Source organism: Camelus bactrianus, chromosome 13 (genome assembly GCF_048773025.1).
Source record: "Camelus bactrianus isolate YW-2024 breed Bactrian camel chromosome 13, ASM4877302v1, whole genome shotgun sequence".
NCBI classification, from domain to species: Eukaryota; Metazoa; Chordata; class Mammalia; order Artiodactyla; family Camelidae; genus Camelus; species Camelus bactrianus.
Genome location: NC_133551.1, coordinates 12,254,914 through 12,275,030, shown reverse-complemented (window position 1 = coordinate 12,275,030; position 20,117 = coordinate 12,254,914). Strand labels below are relative to the sequence as shown.

General features: G+C 44.1%; 1 protein-coding gene across 2 annotated transcripts; it reads left to right on the top strand.

The window, feature by feature from the left end:
• Positions 1–746: 746 nt before the first annotated feature.
• LOC141573326 (guanylate-binding protein 7-like) lies at positions 747–18,439 on the top strand. 2 transcript variants are annotated; one of them, XM_074376054.1, is made up of 11 exons: positions 747–916; positions 4,296–4,491; positions 7,660–7,787; positions 9,775–9,884; positions 10,090–10,286; positions 11,619–11,864; positions 12,791–13,071; positions 14,276–14,488; positions 16,628–16,730; positions 17,057–17,250; positions 18,095–18,439. In XM_074376054.1, the coding sequence occupies exons 2-11, from the start codon at positions 4,302–4,304 to the stop codon at positions 18,260–18,262; spliced, it is 1,830 nt and encodes a 609-aa protein (XP_074232155.1). In that variant the 5' UTR covers positions 747–916; positions 4,296–4,301; the 3' UTR covers positions 18,263–18,439. The 2 variants fall into 2 exon arrangements, with proteins under 2 accessions (XP_074232155.1, XP_074232156.1); XM_074376055.1 differs by lacking the exons at positions 747–916; positions 4,296–4,491 and adding an exon at positions 4,876–7,051.
• The last annotated feature ends 1,678 nt before the right edge of the window (positions 18,440–20,117 follow it).

Here is a 20,117-nt window from a genome sequence, read left to right as displayed (position 1 = left end):
CTCATTGTTTGCTTGCCTCCCAAATAAACCCTTTCTCTGCTGCAAACCTCAGTGTCTCAGCATGTTGACTCACAGCTCCTCAGGCAAATGAATCTGGTGCCATAATGGCAGACATCAAGCTTATACGTGTTACGTAAGTATAACACCTTAAACATACACAACAATTCAGAAGGAATCTCAATCACCACCAACCACCAAATCTGGATCCACCCTAGACAAAGACAAGGAAAAAATTGTATGACAAAATAATAGTGAATATGTCTGGGCTATAAAATCAAGGATCTTATAGACACATGTACTGCTAATGAAGAAAAATCACTAATTGAAAAACAATACATTTCTTAACAAAGAAAGAGAAAGGAAATGAGCACATAAAATATTTCTGAAATTATAAAAAAAATTAATAAGCTCCTTTCCTCAAAAAAGCACCCGTGAGTGACAGACTATTGAACACTCTTGTCCCACTGTTACTGGCCCCACGTTCACAATTGGGTCAAGGACGCACCTAAGAAACCCATGTAGGAGAGACAATGTTGGGTTTGTTCAGCCAGGTGTGAAACCTGTCTTTCCCTGACTTCATCCAAGTTCCTGCCTGCAAAGGGATGTAGGAAGAAAGGAAGGAAGGAAGAGAAAGAGAAAGCGAGAGAGAGAAAGTGAGAAAGAAAACAAGAAAGCAAGCAAGAAAGAAAATAAAGGAAGTAAGGAGACAGTCTTTGCCCTTCCTAGAAATGGCCTTGTCCTTTCGCTTTCGTTTCCTGTAGACCAGACTGAAAGCTGGTTGGATGGCTTTAACACCAAGCTCACCTTTCATCTTCTAAAGAGAAGTATCCATTTCCAAAGGAGCCAAAGGCCAGAGGAGCTTCTCCTGCGCCCAGGGCAGCTGAGAATTTGATCCGCTCTGTTTCGCCAGCGCCACGTGAGTTTGTTCCTAAACTTCAGCTTCCTTGCAATTTGCCATGAACTAGCAACAAGCATAGCAAGAACTCCCCCAGAGCAGACCCCGCGCTGCAGGCGGGGTGGCTCGGGCGCCAGCTCCGCGGGAGGGAAAGCGGCTGGTCTGGCGCCGGGCTGGTTTGGCTCTGAGGCTCCCTGTGGATGCAGGGCAGCTGCCAGGAGTGTCCTGGGTCCGGGAATGCAGCAGAGATCTGTGCATGTGAGAGGGAAGAATGTGTCCTGCCTCATCTGAGGAAAGAGGATGGAGGTCCTTTTTAGCACTGATAACCCTTCACCAGCCTCTTCCCAGAGGCGCTGGATGGGGTCCCTACCAAGTCAGTTCCCTCCCTCCTGGCCCTCCTCCCCACCTCAGACAGGTCCTGCCCCTGCCCCTCTGGGCATTGGAGAAGCAGAGAAAAGATGGCCCTTGACATATAGACAGCTTACATCCTGAAAGACTGACCCTGGATTAGTTTTGTGTTAACATTTGCTATTCCAAATACTGCAGAGCTGGATTATGTGCAGTAGTTAAATGTGGCTCTTAGTTAAAAGCTATTAAATGTAACTGTAAGTCTAAGCAAGTTTGTTTATCTTGGATTATTTGTAATGAGTAGCCCACACATGATCTGCCTCAGGGTAACTTTGTAATTGCTGAAGACACAGGGCATGTGGTATTTTTAACCATCACCCCAGGCAACTCTCAGGAATAATCTTTGCAAAGTGTTGATCATCTTCTGCCATCTAGTAGCACTATTCTGTTTATTTAGTTTCAAATTTAAAAGGGTTCTTCGTTTTTGTACCTCAGTATAGTCTGAATTAAAAACAACATCTTTGTAAACTCATTGACTGTTACACAAAAGTTTATCAATATTCAATCTAAAAAGTGACTTCCAGAATTCCTCTTGCTTATTCACCTTAAAAATCAACCAGTTATTTTTGAAGTAAAAGTGGGTTTGTTCAAGCATAGCAGTGGAATTGCAATTTGGGACAAGCAAGCTCTAGCAAAAGCCATAAGCAAGTCCAAGAAACAAAGAATAGGAACCTTTTTTTTATAAAAAAAAAGAGGAAGTTGGGATGGATTGTTTTCAAAAAAGTCCATTGGAGAAAAATAAGATGATGACTGGTTCTCATTGGCTGAGGTGTCTGGGTGGACAGTACTTGTAGACCTGCTCCTTTGGGGAACTGGTCTTGATGCCTTTCCTGTTGATGATTCTTCCCTGGGGGCTTGTCATTGACAAATATTTCTGTAACTGACAAGTGGTGCCGCATGGGAGCGCCCCCTTCTGGCCTCCACTTGAGTGAAATTTCCATTTATTAATTTTCACATAACACAGAAGTAAAAGGTCTTTTTAGTCCCCCATCTCTTCTCCCAATCCACTATAGAAAAAAGAGAAATTATAGATAGGAATTGTGTTAAAAAATTCATGTTTTTTTTTGTAAGAAAAGATTGTATATACATTACGTTTCTTGGCAACAGACAGCTCACAGAATGCACTGACACAGCCTAACACATTGTCTAACTTACTTGCTGTTGAAAGAGTAAATTAATGCAGGAAACGTTTTTTTAAAATTTCTGAAAACCTACATGTTACCAGTTGTGCAGTAGTGAATCAGGCAAGAATTCTTGTTTTCCATATGATATTGATAAAAATTGAGGCTTAAATTGTCAAGTTCCTTTGTCAAGGTCTCAACATACAGTAAGTGACTTGAACTCTTGGGTTTGAACCCTGGCAATCAGACTGCAGACCCGATCTCCATCGGAGTTGTCCCTCTCAGCTGTTACAGCCGGGCCTCTCGGGCCTGCTCAACATCCTCATGGCATGTGACGTCCCACTTGCTTGCACCCAGGGAGGGAAATGCCACTGCCTCAGGACACAGCCAATCCTCCGCCTTCATTCAGAAGTGACCCACCCTGCCTTCGGCATTCTGAATACTCAATTTTGAAACACTACTTATTCAGGGTTAACTTGGTACCAGCATGATTTTTAGGAGCTGTATGAACATTCTGACGTATTTATTCCCCTTGTGACCCTAATGAACCATATATATATATAGTGCTGCCATTTTACAGAAGGAAAACCTGAGACCCAGAGAAATGAATTTTTCTGGTGGTCACACAGCTACTGGAGTACAAGGAGGTGTGACTGTTGCTTCATATTGTCTCTAAGAAACTAAAGGGACAGTCAGAGCTCTCTGACTGCTCACTCTGGGTATCATGAAACACCTGATCATCGTGCTGGAATCATTTAAGTAGAATCTGGCCCAGATGTGAGACACTGACAGATCTAGGCAGATGCCCCTGTTGCTTGCCTCTCTCCCCTATCAGCCTTAATAATCAAAGATGTGCTGTCATTTCAGTTAGTAAGTTAATGATTGCATGAACGACTTTGTGTAGTTAGCACAAAGCTCTGTCCTGTTGTGTTTGAGGGAGAGCTGGGTGTTTCATCTATCCTTCTTTCTCTCACAGTCACACCTCCTCCAGCCCATTCCTGCTCCCAGCGATCCACTGCATCTCTCCTCACCAAGGTCCCTGATCATATTCCTTTTCCCTTTATGGCTCAGTCCTTCGCTGACTACCCTCTATGTAAACTCTACCACCAACACCTTCTGTCCCATCCTTAGTTGTTTTCTTCAGATCGTTTACCATAATTAATAGACACTTAGTGTTTTGCTCCTCCACTTTCTATAGTATCTGCCTTCTCTGTTAGGTGGAGCTCCAGGAGGCAGGGATTTGCATCCATTTTGTTCACTGTTTGATACTAAGCACCGAGAACAGTGTCCAACACACGGTAGTTTCTCCATAAATATATATCCAGTTACTGAGTGACCAAATCATTCTGGAACTCCTGAAATCTTCTCTGGTCACTCCTCAGCTCCTTCAAGCCCCTTTCTGCCTCTAATAACTCAAAAAGTGATAGTGTTCTCAAGTCTCCACTGGGAGAAGGGTATAGCTTAAGTGGTAGAGTGCAGGCTTAGCATGTCCGAGGTCCTGGGTACAATCCCCAGTACCTCCTACAACAATTAAAATTAGTAAACCTGATTACCTATACCCATCAGATAATATTATAAGAAAACCTCAGAGATGTGTCAGGTCTCCATCATCAGTGGCTTGTTTTCTCATCCTATTCACTGTGTGCATCATGTTGGCAAGGTTGTTCTAGGGTTCATCTGAGTATAGCTAATAGAGCGCTCATAAGCTACCTGTATCCGGCCTTGGCACAGTAGACTAGTAGTTATTATTGAAAACATACAAAACATAGAAAATTGATATAAGTTCCACAAGCAGAAAGCTCACGTGCACGTGACTTGTGTGACCATGAGAGGTGAGCTGTGTTCTACTGAGTTGTTGCTCTCGGTTACAGCTTCCCATGGCATCTGGACCCAGCATGATGAATCCCGTCTGTCTGGTGGAAAGACAGAACAGCCAGATGACAGTAAATCCGGATGCACTGAAGATTCTCAACCAGATATCTCAGCCTGTGGTGGTGGTGGCCATTGTAGGGCCATATCGGACGGGAAAGTCCTACTTGATGAACCGCCTGTTGGGACAGAACCATGGTGAGTGCTGCTCAGGGCTGCTCAGGGCCATGTGCTTGGAAGCAGGGATAATGCAGGTGCTGAGCATTCTGCTCCAGGGTCCATCTCAGGAAGAGCCTAACCCCTCCCACTGAAGGGGACTTCAAACTCTCACCACCAAATTTATAAACTCATACCCTTTTCTTTATGAAATTTACTCTTTTGTCCATTAACAGAGAATTCCCACACATGTCAAACTACCCACCTCCTTAGTCCTGATCCCATCCACTGCCATCTGCTCAGGGGCTCACTTGCATTCAGTATTCTCTTCTTTTCTCCTTCATCACTTTTGTCCTAAACCACAGGGGCATTTCAAGCAGCACAGAAACACTATTCAATATGTACTTTTTTTTTTTAAAGGAACGGAATGAAGAACGGACAGCAAAATCCCTGGATCCCAAATCTCAGTGGGGCTACTACCCCTTTTTATGGCTTTATTTCACGGGAAAACTTTCATAAACTATACTTTCTCTTTCTCTACATAGTATTTTCTAATATATGAACTAGAACACATGCAGAAGAGGGCATAAATATATGTCTATTATATATATAAAATAAAGTCGATAAAGCAAAGGGATTATCTATTGAGTCACTGCTCAGTTCAGGAAAAAAAACATCACCAACCCACAGAAGCCCATGTCACTTGCATCAAACCCTAACCACAGCTAAGCAATATTTTGATTTTTGTGCTGTATTCTTTCAGGCTTCCTGTGTAAACATGAGTTTACAATCTATATATATGTTTCTGAAATGTAGCTTGGACATGGTATAGGAAGTTGCATGCTGGTATAAATTAGGATCTTGCTTCATACTCTCGCTAAGTTGTTTACAAAGTTGATCTAGTTCGTCATATGTGTCTATAATTATTTTCACTGATTGAAGAGCATGCAGTTGGCAGAGGGCACCACGGTGTATTCACCCACTGGTGCTGATGGACATTTGTATCACGTGCAGCTCTGCTGCTTCATGAATGGTGCTGTTGTGAGAGTCCTTGTGTCTGTATCCTGGTGCCCATGTGCACAGCTTCTTTGTGTGATGTGGCCAGATGTGGACTTGCTGAGTCAAGGAGCCTTTCTGTCTTCAGCCTTTCTAGATGGTATTGAACAACCTTTTAAGCTTCCTATTCAATGTGTATACTTATTAGAAGTAATTTAGAATTCTTCACATCCTCATGAAATTGGTAAAAACACTTTTAAGTTTTGCTGATGTGGTGTGTGTGTAGTCGCATGCTTTTTGCCTCAATACAATTAAATTTGAGCACCTAGTCACACAGTTATTTGTGATTTACATTTCCTATCTCAAGAAGTTGGGGTTTTTCCTACCAAGTTGCCTACTTGTTTCTTCTTGATCTGTAGGACCATCTGCCTACATCCTGTTGAGCATTTCTGTCTGAAAGAAACATTCACCATTTCTTTCCTAATGTCCTCTTCTGTGGCTCAGAGGCTCACAGGATTAGGGGATAGGACATCAGTTCACTAAACTCAAAGGATCTCAGGAATGATTCATTGTCTCTCTCAGACTCTATGTCTATTTCTTTCTCTCTCTCTAGTTTTTTCCATTCTTCTCTCCTTCTTGTTTGCAATCTCTCATTGGTTTCAAACAAAACTCACAGTCCTTGTCTTTCTTTTAGAGGAACTCTTGACCACGAATCAAGGAGTTTTCCTTCCTAGGCTGAACATAATTGTCTTCTTTTTTTTTTTCTTTTGAGGGATTCAAGATTTGAGAACTCTAAGAAATATACACCAGTCAAGGAGTTTCAACAATATTCTTTTTTATTCTAGTTGAGATAATATCAGGCAATAAGGGAGTGATTTCCCTTATGAAGGATATCCCAACACAAGTTATGTTTTTAAACACCTGAACTGTGACCTACCACACCTGTCATATCACAGGAAGAGCAACACACACACACACACACACATTTGTGCCCAATCAAAGAGGTTGAGCAGAAGCAGGTCACCACTGTCTCCTTGTGATGACTTCTGTCTGGTCCTTACCTGTCTTACTGAGAGTGATGAGCACCAGGTACACCTTGTCTTTTCTCCTGGGGGAGGTCAAGTTGCTCTGCATTGATCAACAAGCAGTCAAGTACGATTATGATGTAGAATAGTGCGTATCATCTCAGGTGTTATTGCCCCTCCATGCAGAACACACCACGTATGGAAACTGAAGGGCCTGAGCCATGCTGAACCACGCTCCCCTCAGTGTGTCATCACATCCATTTCTGTTTTCAGGTGAAGGCGTCGTTGGTAAATGACAGATGCTATAAATCTTGGACAAGATATATTACCTGCAGTGTCTCATGCATACACTTCACATCTCTCCCTGTGGGTTTAAGGCTTTGCAAAATAGATGAAAAATTCTGACAGATCTTTTCTGCTTTCCCTTCTATTATATCCTGAGTCAATGAACAAATAACTCATCACTTTAGAGGACGAGACAAAAAGGAGGAAAATCCAGAAATAAAGGGGAAGACAAAGAATCTAGCAAAGCTGACATATCAGTCCAGGTGCTGGAAGGGCACTGATGATCCACTTAAAGGGTAAATGAGGATGCTTAGTGGCGGGACACCTACACGAGCACCAGCCAGGAAGAGTGAACTAGTGAAGAAGGTGGAGGCACCCAGGGAGTGGCCAGAGCAACAGCCAGGCAGCCATTGTAACTCCTGCAGCCTGAGGGGAGAGGCAGTGAGTGGAACCAGAATGTGCCAAAGACCAGAGCTACTGGGTGGAGCTAAATTAAAGGATATGTGACGAAGAGAGAGGAGCAGAGGTCTTGGGACACTGTGGGTCACCTGGGTGGAAGAAAAGCCAGGCACCTGCTGCTACTTCTCACTGGTTCATCTCCATCAGAAAGTGGAGGAAGGCAGCTCTTCAGTGTCAGATAAAAATAGAAGGGTTAATAGAGTTTAAATTAATCTCAGAATGTGGCAGTTTGAGCCATTAATGGTAGGAGGTGAACAAGTGATAGGAAGTGTTTCTTGAGGTGGTTCTGAAGAGGTACATAAGTTGGATTTGTTGCTTTTGCTGAAATGGAGGAACCTCCCTTTCAGAAAGGCTCTCACGTGCAGACAAGGGTAGCCAAGGTAAGCTGTGCTCAGCCCGGACCTTCTGCTGTCACTGCGCTCTGCTTTCTTCTCTTCCTTTGCAGGTTTCTCTCTGGGATCTACGGTGAGGGCTGAAACGAAGGGCTTCTGGATGTGGTGTGTGCCCCACCCCTCCAAGGAGAGCCACACCCTGGTCCTTCTGGACACCGAGGGCCTGGGTGATGTGGAAAAGGTAGTGAGGAAAATCTTTGCTTTTGATAGTCAACTTATATTTCAACTTATTTTAGTGTTAAGTTTTGGAGGGAGGTGATTGGTTTTTATTTTTCCTTTGAATACAGGTACTAGTGATCTCGACCCAGGCCCCCCTGCATGCTAAGCACATACTCTACCACTGAGCTCTACCCTGCCCTTCCACTTACATTTTATTTTCCCTTCTCAATTTAAATTTAATGACATAATACTATATACTGCAAACCCAATGTTGAATAATGAGGCTAAATTCTCATCCCTTGAATCTATTTTTTAATAAATTAAATACTTTGAGTAATATTGAGAGATCTTACTTTTTACACTGGGGTGAAAGATCCAAGTTGGCAAAGACTTACTGGGCATCAGAATTCCAGGGCTTGTGTTCAGTGTCACAGACATCGCCGTGAGTGAGTTCTGGACCCAGGGCTACGTTGGGGAGATAAGAAATATACAGAGTTATCAGGACAGGGAACCATGGGTACCGAAAGTGAGAACCTACCCCTGCAGCTCAGGTTTGGGTACACAGCCTGCTGGAAGGTGTAACCCATGCGAACATGGAAATCTAAAAGTTAAGATGTGTGCAGTTAAAGGGTTTAGAGGCAGAAATCTGGAAAATAGGGTTTCAGTGAAACACGCTATTTCAATTATCTCCAGAAAAGTTTCAGCCACATCAAGGTCATTCGTGAAAATTTTACTCCAAGCATTTGGGCTGTGAGGAGAGATTCATCAATGATGTCTATAAACAGTGTGCTCGGCCCCCCAAAAGCACTTCACATGGGGTAATTGTAGAAGTTCTGGTTTTACACTCCTGCTTGCAGTCATCTTTTTCCCTTTATATAAGTCTGAGTCTATGTCAAATTTAGTGGCCGTGAACCTTTAGCTTTCATTACTGCAGAAAAGAGCTGTGATATGAATTCAGACATTCTGAATTTAAACATTCAGGTTTAAATATTCAAGAATCACCTCGGTGTCAACCAAAAATGATCTACAGTTCCAAATAGTCCATAGTTTGCATAACCCTCTTCTTCTTACCTTATTGCATTTGTCAAGGAACCAGAACATAGCAAATTGTAACCTGATAGCAGACGAACACCTGCTGCCCTCACTACATGTCATGATAGGATCTGACTCCCTTCCAAGGCCACTCAGGACTTGCTCTCATCTCGTTTTCAGCCTCACCATCTCCTAGCACCGCCATGAGCACCATTTCAGACAAATAAATTAGCCCTGTGATTCCTCTGTGGGATTGCAGTTCCTGGCAGTACTGATTCACTTCTCCCATTCCTTCAATCTGCACCTGCCCTTACTTTCCACAAACCCACATCCCTTCAGTTCTTTAAAGCCCAGTTATTTTCAGCTGAATGCCATCACCTCTCTGACACACATAACGACTTCTGGCTCTCAATTCAGAGTACTTTTTTTTTGGTCTTTATTTTATTTTATTTTTTTCATTCCACCTTTGTCCTTCACATGAGAACATGTGGATCCACTCCAGGCAGTTTATCATCTTGGATACATTTATATGTTCGCACATGTTATTGGCACCTCTAGAAAGCCATGTCACTGGTGCTAGGGACTGTCCTGTGGAGCTTTATAGCCACACAAGCAAATGCATTATCTGGTGTTTTCTAGACACACAATGAACAGCTGATGAGTTTAGGTAAGTGGCATTTGAGACCCTAATGCAGCCCATAATCAAGAGAAATTTGCAAAAGCATCATTGCCCCCTTATTGCTTAGATTCTATGTGCCAGGCAGTGTATTAAACACGTGACACACATTTACGATGTCATTCCGTTCTGCTAAAAGATAATGCGACTGAGGCCCTGAGAGGGGAACACGTCATCATGGCAAAGGTTTGGGTTTAGCATTGTTTTAAAGTTTATTTTCCTTGCTGTCCTGTTGAGTTATGGTACAGCTGACAGAAAATGACCAAGCGATTGAGAGAATGGGGACCCCACTGCTTTCTAGGGTGACTCCAAGATCGACTCGTGGACCTTCACCCTGGCCGTGCTTCTGAGCAGCTGCTTTGTCTACAACAGCATGAGCACCATCAACCACCAGGCCCTGGAGCAGCTGCAGTATCCTTCCCAGACTGAAAGCCCCGGGTCCAGTTCACTGAGTCGGTGGGAATGGACGCTGAGCCTGCTTCTCCTTTCCCATGACTCCGTTCTCATGGCTTAGAAGGGGGAATGGGGCAGAGAGGAATGCTGATAAAACTTGCTTTGGGGGGCGATCTGGAAATTGTGTTGCGGGGCACCTCTCATTCCTTAGCTAAGATCCCAGCTACGTGACCGAACTTACTAATCTGATCAGGTCAAAATCCCCGTGCAGCTCTGATGATGGAGAGGACTCAGCTGATTTTGTGAGTTTCTTTCCAGACTTCGTGTGGGCTGTGCGAGATTTCATGCTGGAGCTGGAGTTTGATGGACACCCCATTACTGAAGATGAGTACCTGGAGAATGCCTTGAGGTTGATTCCAGGTATCAGAGCCTGGCCAGGCTGCTGGGGGGGTCAGGAGGTCATGGGGTCTGCAGAGCCCTGCCACCCAGTATGTGACCTCAGTCTTTATTTGAGATTGGACTTGTGCTGGGTGAATAACAAGTGTCATGGCTCCAGTCATTATTCTTGTGGAAAAACCCCAGTGGTCAGAGTTTAAGTTCACAGAGGAAATTTAGAATCCAGTATTAGACCAAATGATTTCAGGAAACTTCATGCCATGAAAAAGTGAGGCTCACACATTTATGTTCCATATGAAGTGTTTCTCCTTTTCTGAGCAAAATAGCTCATCAATACAGAAATTGGTAAACACAAGAACTAATCTTTGAAATACTCTTCTCCCTGTACATTGCACTTGCCCATATAGCCACACCCCTCATACACAGGCTGTTTGTACACTGAAAATTTCATAAATAGCATAGCCATATTCTTCCAGGAAGACTGTCCAATGCCTCGTTTCATCTCTCTCATAACAACACACTTCATTCTAGACCTTGCCCGACACATGATATAATAAATTAATTTCTCAACTTACATTTAACAGAGAGGATAATGGTGGCACCCAAAAGCAATATGCATTTGGTGTATTTAATCATTTATTCATCCTTTCAATAAACATTTATTGAACTGCTGTCATATGCCCAGAGATGCTCTGTATAATACTGTCACGTCCAATATAAAAGAATGCAGAGGACTGCTGATGTCTAAGCTTCACGTAAGCTAGTCTCACCATGAGAGGGTGTACACTGAAGCCATTTCCAAATATATTTACACCATGTGTATTTTTTGACTCTGATCTTATAAAGCTGTTCATTTACTGTCCTGAGTATTATCTGCTCTCCACATGTGATCTTCCCAGCAAGGTCATATATATCCTGACCATGATGTTACTTTACCGCCCATATTTCCTCTCTGTCACAGGGTCTGTCATGTCAGAAATACATTTCTCACAAGTTTTTGTATTAATGTATCTTTGTAGAAAAGTCTAATAACGAGTTGAACTGCTGCACATCATGCAAGAACTGAGGAAAATAATCATAAGATTTTTCATTTGGAACAGATCCTCTCCTTCTTGTTCAGAAGCACTTCCTACACTCTTAGCTCTGTACCAAAAACAAGACAAAAGAAAATTAAAAACAGGGAGGGAGGTTTCCATGCCCAGGTTAGATTAGCATAAGTTCAATTTGCATGATTCAATAAAAGGAGATTTACAGGCAGGGGAGCTACAGGGATGCAAAGCTCCCTGGAAAGGAAAGTCCTCACCCCCTGACCTGAAGTCTGTTTCTTCAGTGTTTATTCTTTCTTCACTTCTGCAGGCAAGGATCCCCAAGTCCAACATTCCAACATGCCCAGAGAGATGATCAGGAGTTTCTTTCCAAAACGGAAGTGCTTTGTCTTTCACCGGCCTGTCACCTCCAGAAAACTATTAGTCCATATGGAGAAAGTGCCAGATGACCAACTGGATGAGAGTTTTCAGATGCAGTGCAAAGATTTCTGTTCCTATATCTTCACCCATGCAAAATCCAAGACCCTAGGAGAGGGGGTCACGGTCACTGGGGGAGGTGAGTCTTTCATTGCAGCCTCTCCCTCTGTGGGTCAGAGTGTGTGATGGAGCTGTGAGCACACTCTGGGTTTGTCAGCAATTGTGTTTCCTTTTGTATGTAATGTGGGAAAGTAGATGTTCATGCCACACACTGAAATGCATGCTTCTTCACTAAAATTTTCCTACATCAATGTTGTTGAAGCCTGTCAACCCTCATAATACTATTACAGTAATAGTATAAGGACAGGAACCTGTTAAGTTAGGAAAAATGCACATTGATGAGACGTCTGATGGGATAAGTGTTGGAAGTGAAGATACACAAGATGTTCTGTGAGTTTGCATGAATGAGGAAACAAATACCAGGTCATGAACCATGTAGACTCACTGAGTGAGAGACAAATGCATACTCAGTCTCACGTCCCATGCTGACTTCATGCATTTGCCCCCTGGGCAGTCACACGGGGCCCTTTTCTGAGATGGGCCCTTCTTGGTTTAGTATTTCTGCAACTGTCTTGAAATTGTTGATGACACTTTTAAATGGGGACCACACTTTCAATACAAATAGTGCCCACAAACTGTGTACCTTACTTATGTGTGTAATTAGTTCTGTTTATTCTACTACACTGGGAAAGGATGTTCTTGGAGACCCTTGAATATTTTGTTCGAGGTCTTTCACCTAATATTATAATGTGATGCATTTGAGAATCATAAGATGGAGTGAGTAGGAGACACAGTGATGTTATTATAAAGAAGAGGATTCATGGAAGAAAGAGAAGAAGGAGACAAGGCTGAAGACAAGATGAAGATGAGAAGAAAGTGAAAGAAAAATAAATTCAGTCAAAGCCTAGTGATTTTTAGAATGCAGATCTCTAAAGCTAAAAAAAACACAAACAAACAAACCTGTAAGAACTGTCTCTGCTGCCCTAAATATCCTGTGTCCATCAGGGCTGGGGACGCTGGCGGTGGCCTATGTGGACACCATCAACAGTGGGGCAGTTCCTTGTTTGGAGAACGCAGTGATGACTCTGGCGGAGCGTGAGAACTCAGCGGCTGTGGAGAAGGCATCCGCACACTACAGCGAGCAGATGGCCCAGCGCGTGACCCTCCCCACGGACACGCTGCAGGGGCTGCTGGAGATGCACGCAGCCTGCGAGAGGGAAGCCATCGCAGTCTTCATGGAGCACTCCTTCAAGGATGACAAGCGGGAGTTCCAGAAGAAACTTGTGGTAACGTATCTTAGAAGATCTCCTTCTTCTGGAATGATCCCAGACTCCCTCTTTTGTCCCCATGGCTCGTGTGCTATTCATCATAAAATGAGTTTTGATTCTTCTGACTGACAAGCCTCTGTGGGCTACAGTTCATCCTTTTTGTAAAAGATGGGCTTTTATTTCGGACTGTGAAACATGAATTACCCTCTGCTTAGCAGTGTAAGTTAACACACATTTAGTGGTTTCCGTTCCTTCAGGTCAACTCCCAGCCCAGGGCAGTGGGTGGTCTTCTCAGTGCACTGTGGCTGGAGATGAGGGCTTGTTCCTCACATAGAGGCTCTGTGGAACAGCCCTCCGTCTTTGATGCAGCCATGGTGCATTGCATCCGTGTCTTTTTTCTGATCTCTCTGACTTCCTCTTCTGCTACCAACAAGGGAAAACACCTTTGAAAGGGCCTGTGATTAGGTAATGTCCACTCGGGTAATCTCCATTTCATAGAGTCAGCCTGTGCCGCATAACATAATTTAAACACGGGATGAGTGTTCATTGTATTCACAAGTCTCGGGACTCTGCAGAGTGTGGACACCAGTGGGGACAATCCTTGGAGATCACAATTCTCCTTGCCATAGTCACCTTTATGGAAAGTTTGACTTTTGACCATCCTACAAGTTACAATTATCTTAGTTCACATAGGGCAAAGCCTGCTCAATTGTAATTTATCAGTATATGCAAAAAAGCCTGTTCCTATATTTTCACACGCACAAATCCTCAATCAAAAATTAATCCATGAAGGGTTCAGAACTCTGGTTAGTGTGTGGTTAATTCATTAATAGGCAAGTGACTTGCTAAGTATATATTTAATCCATAGCTCCCAAGTTTGCAGAAGAAACTCTACTTCAACTCATAAACAAAATTTCATTTGTGTTGTGGGTGAATGGCTCACTGTTAGTCCTACTACAGTTAAGGGAATCATGGACATCACACCTGCCAAACCCATCATTTCACAGGTGTGGAGTCTGAGCCCACAGGGGTTCAGAGACTTCCCACAAGGCACACAGAGAGCTGGTCAGAACTGGGGATAGAACTAGTCTCCTGACTCCATGTTTATTACTCTACATCTCCTGCACCCTGATGCTGTCAGACTGCTTCTTCCAAAGGACCACAGTTGGTCTTTCTCTCTAACAGCTTCTTTCTATTGGATTTCCCCACATTTCCCTGGCAGGTCAACATCCAAAAAAAGAAGGAAGAATTCTTGGTGCAGAATGAAGAGGTCTCTGTCAAATACTGTCAGGCTGAGCTTCAGAAACTTTCAGAGCTCCTGATGGAAGGTTTTAAGGAAGGAACTTTCTTTGCTCCTGGAGGACACAAGCTCTACTTAGAAACAATGGACAAGCTGGAACAGGGCTATATGCTGGTGCCCGGGAAAGGGGTCAAGGTGAGGAGTAACGGGGTGGGAAAAGAACAGCAGATTGGAGTCAGAGGTTCTGTTCTGATTCATGTGGTTTCCATGTCCTGCCTTGTGCAGAGGCCACTATCTGGTGCTTTGGACCAGGTCACCAGGAGGCTGACTGTGGAGCCCTGGGGGCCTTTAGTGTAGGTTTGCTGGTGAGGGAAGTAAGACTCCAGAAGACCCTGGGATGTTGGCCACCCACTGGTGGGGGAGGCCAGGTCCCAGGGCTAGTGCCAGCCAACCCAGAGGGCAAAGCCAGGTCCCAGATGTGGCTGCAGGACCCAATGGTCCCAGAGCATGCGTTGGGCCACTGTTGGTTAGATCCCGTTCCTGACACATTTTGTTGCTGAGTCTGGGTTGTCCTGAAGCTTGTGTTGCCCTGCTCGTTGGGCAGAGCCTGAGCCTAGGTGTTCTGGCAGAATCGGGCCTGCTGGTGGGGGGCTGGGTCTGCAGGGTAAAGGACTGAGGCTTTGTTGTGGCTGGTGTCTTCCCACTAATGGGTGGAGCTGGGCCCATGGTCTCTGGCTGGAGGGCAGTGCCCTGGGTGCTTCAGGTGAAGTCCTGTACGCTGGTGTGAGGGGCTTGGTCAGGATCCCGTGTGGAGGTGGCTCTGGGCTCAGGAGGTCCTAAGGTAGCCTGTCTGCTGATGGGTGGGGCTGTGTCCATGCTGAGTTAGGTGCTAGCCCTCAGGCATCCCAGCACTGTCACCTGCAGACCATTGGGTCAGGGTGGTGCTGGATCTTGGGGCTAAAATGCTGGAGAGAAAATTCCAAAATGGTGATTGCCAGCAAGATGTCCACAAGGTAGAAGGAGCTCCCCAAAGGGGGCCACCAGTGTCCCTGCCCCTGGGTGAGCTGCAGGTGCCCTATGCCTCTCTGGGACACTCTCCAGAATCTGAAAGTAGATCTGAACCTGGCTCCCCAAATTACCGCTTCTGCCCTGGGTCCTGGGTCCTAGGCCCTGGGTCCCAGTCCCTGGGTCCCGGATCCCTGGTCCAGGCCCGTTTGAGGTTCTGTGTGTGCCCTTTAAGGGTAGAGTCTTGGGGGAAGGATACAGCTCAAGGGGAAGAGGACAGAGCTCAAGCGGTGGAGCACATGCTTAGCCTTCACAAGTTCCTGAGTTCGATCCCCAGTATCACCTTGAAAGCTAAATAAATAAGTAAACCCAGTGACACCCCTCAAAAATAAATAAATAAGTGAAGCATTTTAAAAAACCTGTTACCAATCAAAACAAAAGCAATATACAAGCAAACAAAAGAGAGCAGTCCTTATTTCCATCATCCTTCTGGGACTCCTGGAAGTGAGCCCCACTGGCCGTCCCTCTGTGATTCTCCTTGGGCTAGACCTCTTATTGGGGATCCCAGTTGAGGTTTAGACCCTTCGCTCCTCTGGGAGAAAGTCTGCAGGTCTCATTATTCTCCCAGTTGTGAATAATCCACCCAGGGGAAGGGATTTGTCTACATTGAAGCTCCACACCTCTTACCTACATCCTTGTGGTTCCTTCTTTGTGCTTTCAGTTGTATGAGATATTTTCTGATAGGTTCTGGTCTTTTTCGTGGATGGTTGTTTTGCAAATAGTTGTGTTTTGGTTGACCTGTGAGAGGAGGTGATCTCAGGTTCTTTCTGCTTTGCTGAGTTGCCTAGACAATCAATGTAGGAATCAGAACAATGATGTTGGTACCGCTGTCATCCTCATTATCAAATTGAGAAAATGATGCATGAAAATATAATCTGCCAGCGATCACATCGCCCTCAAGTGGTAGAGCTGGTGGGGCAGCTGCATGTACTCAGCAGCCGTTCAGAGCTCAGAATAAGGCTCAGGAAAGCTTCCTGGAAGAGGAGACAGAATGTACAAGTTGAAGTTAAAAAAATGGAATTATAATAAAGAAAGATTAGATGAGCATTATTCAGAAGGAAAACGATGGGCAGGTGCTGCGGTTGCAGGCAATGGAGGATGGTTGTTTGTAGAGCTGCACATGATCCTGACATCTGTGACACTGTGGGATCCTTTGAAATATGAAGATTTCACGGGGTCCGATTTGTAGTTTTACAGAAATAAAATTTCCCCTGTAATAGACTAGATCTTGGCTGCCTGACAAATCCTTGCTTCTTGCTGCTTCCTCAGGCAAATGAGGTCCTTCACAGCTTCCTGCAGTCCCAAGCAGGAGTGGAGGAAGCCATCCTGAAAGCAGACAAATCCCTCACTGATTGGGAGAATGCCATGGCAGGTACGGGGCAGGGATGAGCCCACAGACGGGAAGGTGGTTCCCGTGATGCTCTTTGGTGTGACAGCAAACACATCCTAACACCAGGGACTTCTTTTCCTTCTGTGGGAGCTCTCTGATATGTCTGAAGGCAACTCCGGGTGGTTGGGTTGCATGTAGGTCTGATCAGTGCCTTTCCATCCCATGCTGAAGCGTGTCTTCCTGATGTGGATAGAAGGCATGTTCAGATTCCCTCCTGCCATTTTAAAGTCACTTTAGTGGCTGAGCTCAGGAGGGTACAGTTCTGCATAACTGATATTTCTTCCCTCTTGAAAATTGCTATGAAACAGTTGAACGTGCCCAGAAGGAGGCCGCTGAGAGGGAACAAGAATTGCTAAAGGAGAAACTGAAAGAGCAACAGCAAAAACTGGAGATGCAGGAGCGAAGCATGAAGGAGAATCTAGCTCAGCTGGAAGAGAAGATGGATAGGGAGAGAGAAGACCTTCTGAGACAGCAGGACCGTTTGCTGGAGCACAAGCTGAAGGTAGGCCTTGAGGGGCCTGGGTGGCACCTGATGGATGACACCCCAGCTCCTTGGGAAGAAAGGAGCATAAATTCTACCTAAAGTCAAATCCCAGAGGGAAATCCATTGTAACATCTAAGAGATGTGGGAAAAGGAAGAGGCTTAGGTCTGTAAGACTCAGCACTTCCTGTAGTCTTAGGTTTCACAGGGTCCAAATTAAATTACCTGGGATCCTAGGCTGCTATTTGTGGTGACTATAGGATCCCACTTGCCCCCAAGTGAACAGGACTTCGGTCCTTTAGTTCTTAGGGCTTTTAGTACAACCATCAGAGGCGTGAAATAGACCTGCCCCTGAAAGTACCAGATTGTGCCTTGTAGAAAGTACTGGAGGCTGAAAGCTCTAAAATTTGCAGCCTTTGGTTCCAGATCCACCTGACTCATGTTATACACCTTGAGTCAATGCATTCTTTGTCCCAAACTGGACTTCGGTGGCCAGTGTTCCAAAGAGAGTTAGCAGTTGCCATTATCTGTGACATATGTGTGGTCGTCTTACCTCAGGGCAATAGGAAGTAACTGCAACTCACCTACATTCCCTCCCGAAGTGCATTCTTAGGCCTGGAGCACATGAGTGAGACAGTTCTCAGGCCTGACATGGGCCCACCTCTCCCACCCAGTGACATGGTGTTGAGGGATCGTGGGAAGCTGTAAACCCTGCCCAGGTCCAAATGTTTGCAAATATTGGCCAAACATCAGAAAATATCTCAGGGACAGAGAAACAGACACACGTGCTTAGCTGATACAGCTGTTAGATACACAACGCTGACTCCTGGTGTTTTCAAATGGGTGTTTTCTCTCCTTTTCACAGATGCAAAGAGAACTACTTAGAGATGGATTTAAAAAGAAAGCTAAGGCATTAACTACTCAAATAAATAAACTAAAAGAAAACATTCAAAGAACCAGAAACAAGTCAATAGTGGCCCAAGTTGCGGCGAGCTTTGCATTACTTACCTTGTTCCTGGTCATTAAAAAGTAGCTGGTTTGGGGCTGAAAATGCTCAGTGAGACTTCTAAAAGGCCTTAGAATTCCTCTTAAGTATATTTTGGAAGATTTCTTATGTTTGAATAGAGTAACAGTTTAGCTCATTTAAAATATATGTGTCATGGTACTTTCGTTCAAGGAAAATTTAAAAATAAAAAATGATTACCAAAGAGATACTGAAGTTATTACCAGGGCTTGATGTCAAAAAGAACAAAAAATGGATTGAATTAGTTAATTTGAAGAGATGTAAAAGAAGCTGGAAGACAATGATGAGTTATAGAAAACCTTTAAGAAAAGCAAAACAACAAACAGTAAGAGGACGTACATTCGCCGTCGGTGATACCAGCACAGAGGTCACCTCTTTAAACTATAACAAGCCCTTATGACTCAGTGAGGAGAGAGCAACAAACACATTTTTTAAAATCAGCAAAAATATGTGAAGAGAATAAAAGTATTTAATTTCACTGACTCTCTGTGCAGAAGAGATGAAAAAGATTATACTGTACAGCACAGGTAAACAGATACATGACCTTGTGGTACCTCACAGCGAAAACAAATGTAACCATGAATATATGTATGCCATGTATAACTGAGAAATTGTGCTCTAAACTGGAATTTGACACAAAATGCAAAATGATTATAACTCAATAAAAAGAATGTTAAAAAAACCCTTCACTCACTCTAAAATATGCACAAAGTAAAATTACCGAGTACGTGTGTCAGCTCTCAGATGGGCCAGAAATTCGTGGTTTGCCATGACACTGGCGGGCAAGGGTTCCAGGAATCCAGTGGTGTTTGATCTCCACCAGGGAGAATGCCAACAGTGCCAATGTACATCCAAATTTTAAATTCAAATACTGTTGTTCCAGCAAGACAGCATTTGGGAATTCATTTTATAGATTTTTTGACCCAAATTGAAAATGGCATATGTAGTAGTCTGTTTGTTGCAAGACTGTTGAAATTCCACAAGACTAGAAACAACTTTCAAGTGTTGTCACATACTGGGGAGGTCAGTCCCCAGACACATGTACAAAGGACTACTCTGCACTCACTGAAATGAAAGAGGAGCTTGATTTGTGCTAACATGGGGAATATCCAAGGTGTATCTTTCATAAGTAGAAAAAATAAATATGCAGGAAGCGTGTGTAATTGTAGTACTGACTTTGTAAAAAAATAAATATATGCACATGTTATCATGAATCTCCAGAAAATATAAGAGAACCTGGTACCCATGAGCTGAAGTCTCCTGGGTTGTTGGCTAATGTGGTCCCTAAACACCAACCCCAAATTCATAAAGATGATGATTTCAAAAGGAAATTACACTTCAAAGTCAACTGAATATTTTAGGAATTCTTCCTAGTTGTCTAGGGCTTAAGACCCCTGTGGTTAGAATCAAATGCTTGTAATTCCACAACTGCACATAAATCTGACTCTGGGAGTTGGCTCACAGAACACAGACATCACTAAGCACCCCAGCTTCGTCACTCACTACCCATTATGTGTTAGTATCTGTTCCTCCCGCCAGTCTCCTGTTTGCTGATGTCTTGAGCCTGGATGAGGCGTCCCCCTCTGTGCTGCCTATTGCCCCAGGTTGCCCTCATACTATATGACTTGTTATATAAATTTGAACTTGAAATGGCCTATTTATACTTGCCTCCCCTGCCATGTCAGGAACTCATCTACGGGACGGTCTTCCACACTGTGTACTTACCTCCCACCACAAAGCTCACCACATGAACACTGGGGTTTCCCTCAATACAAGTAAAGAAACACATAAGCTGCCACCCAGAAGGGCCCCCAATTCCCATTTCCTTATCATGTTTACTGCTGCCCAGGGGTCTCAAACTAAG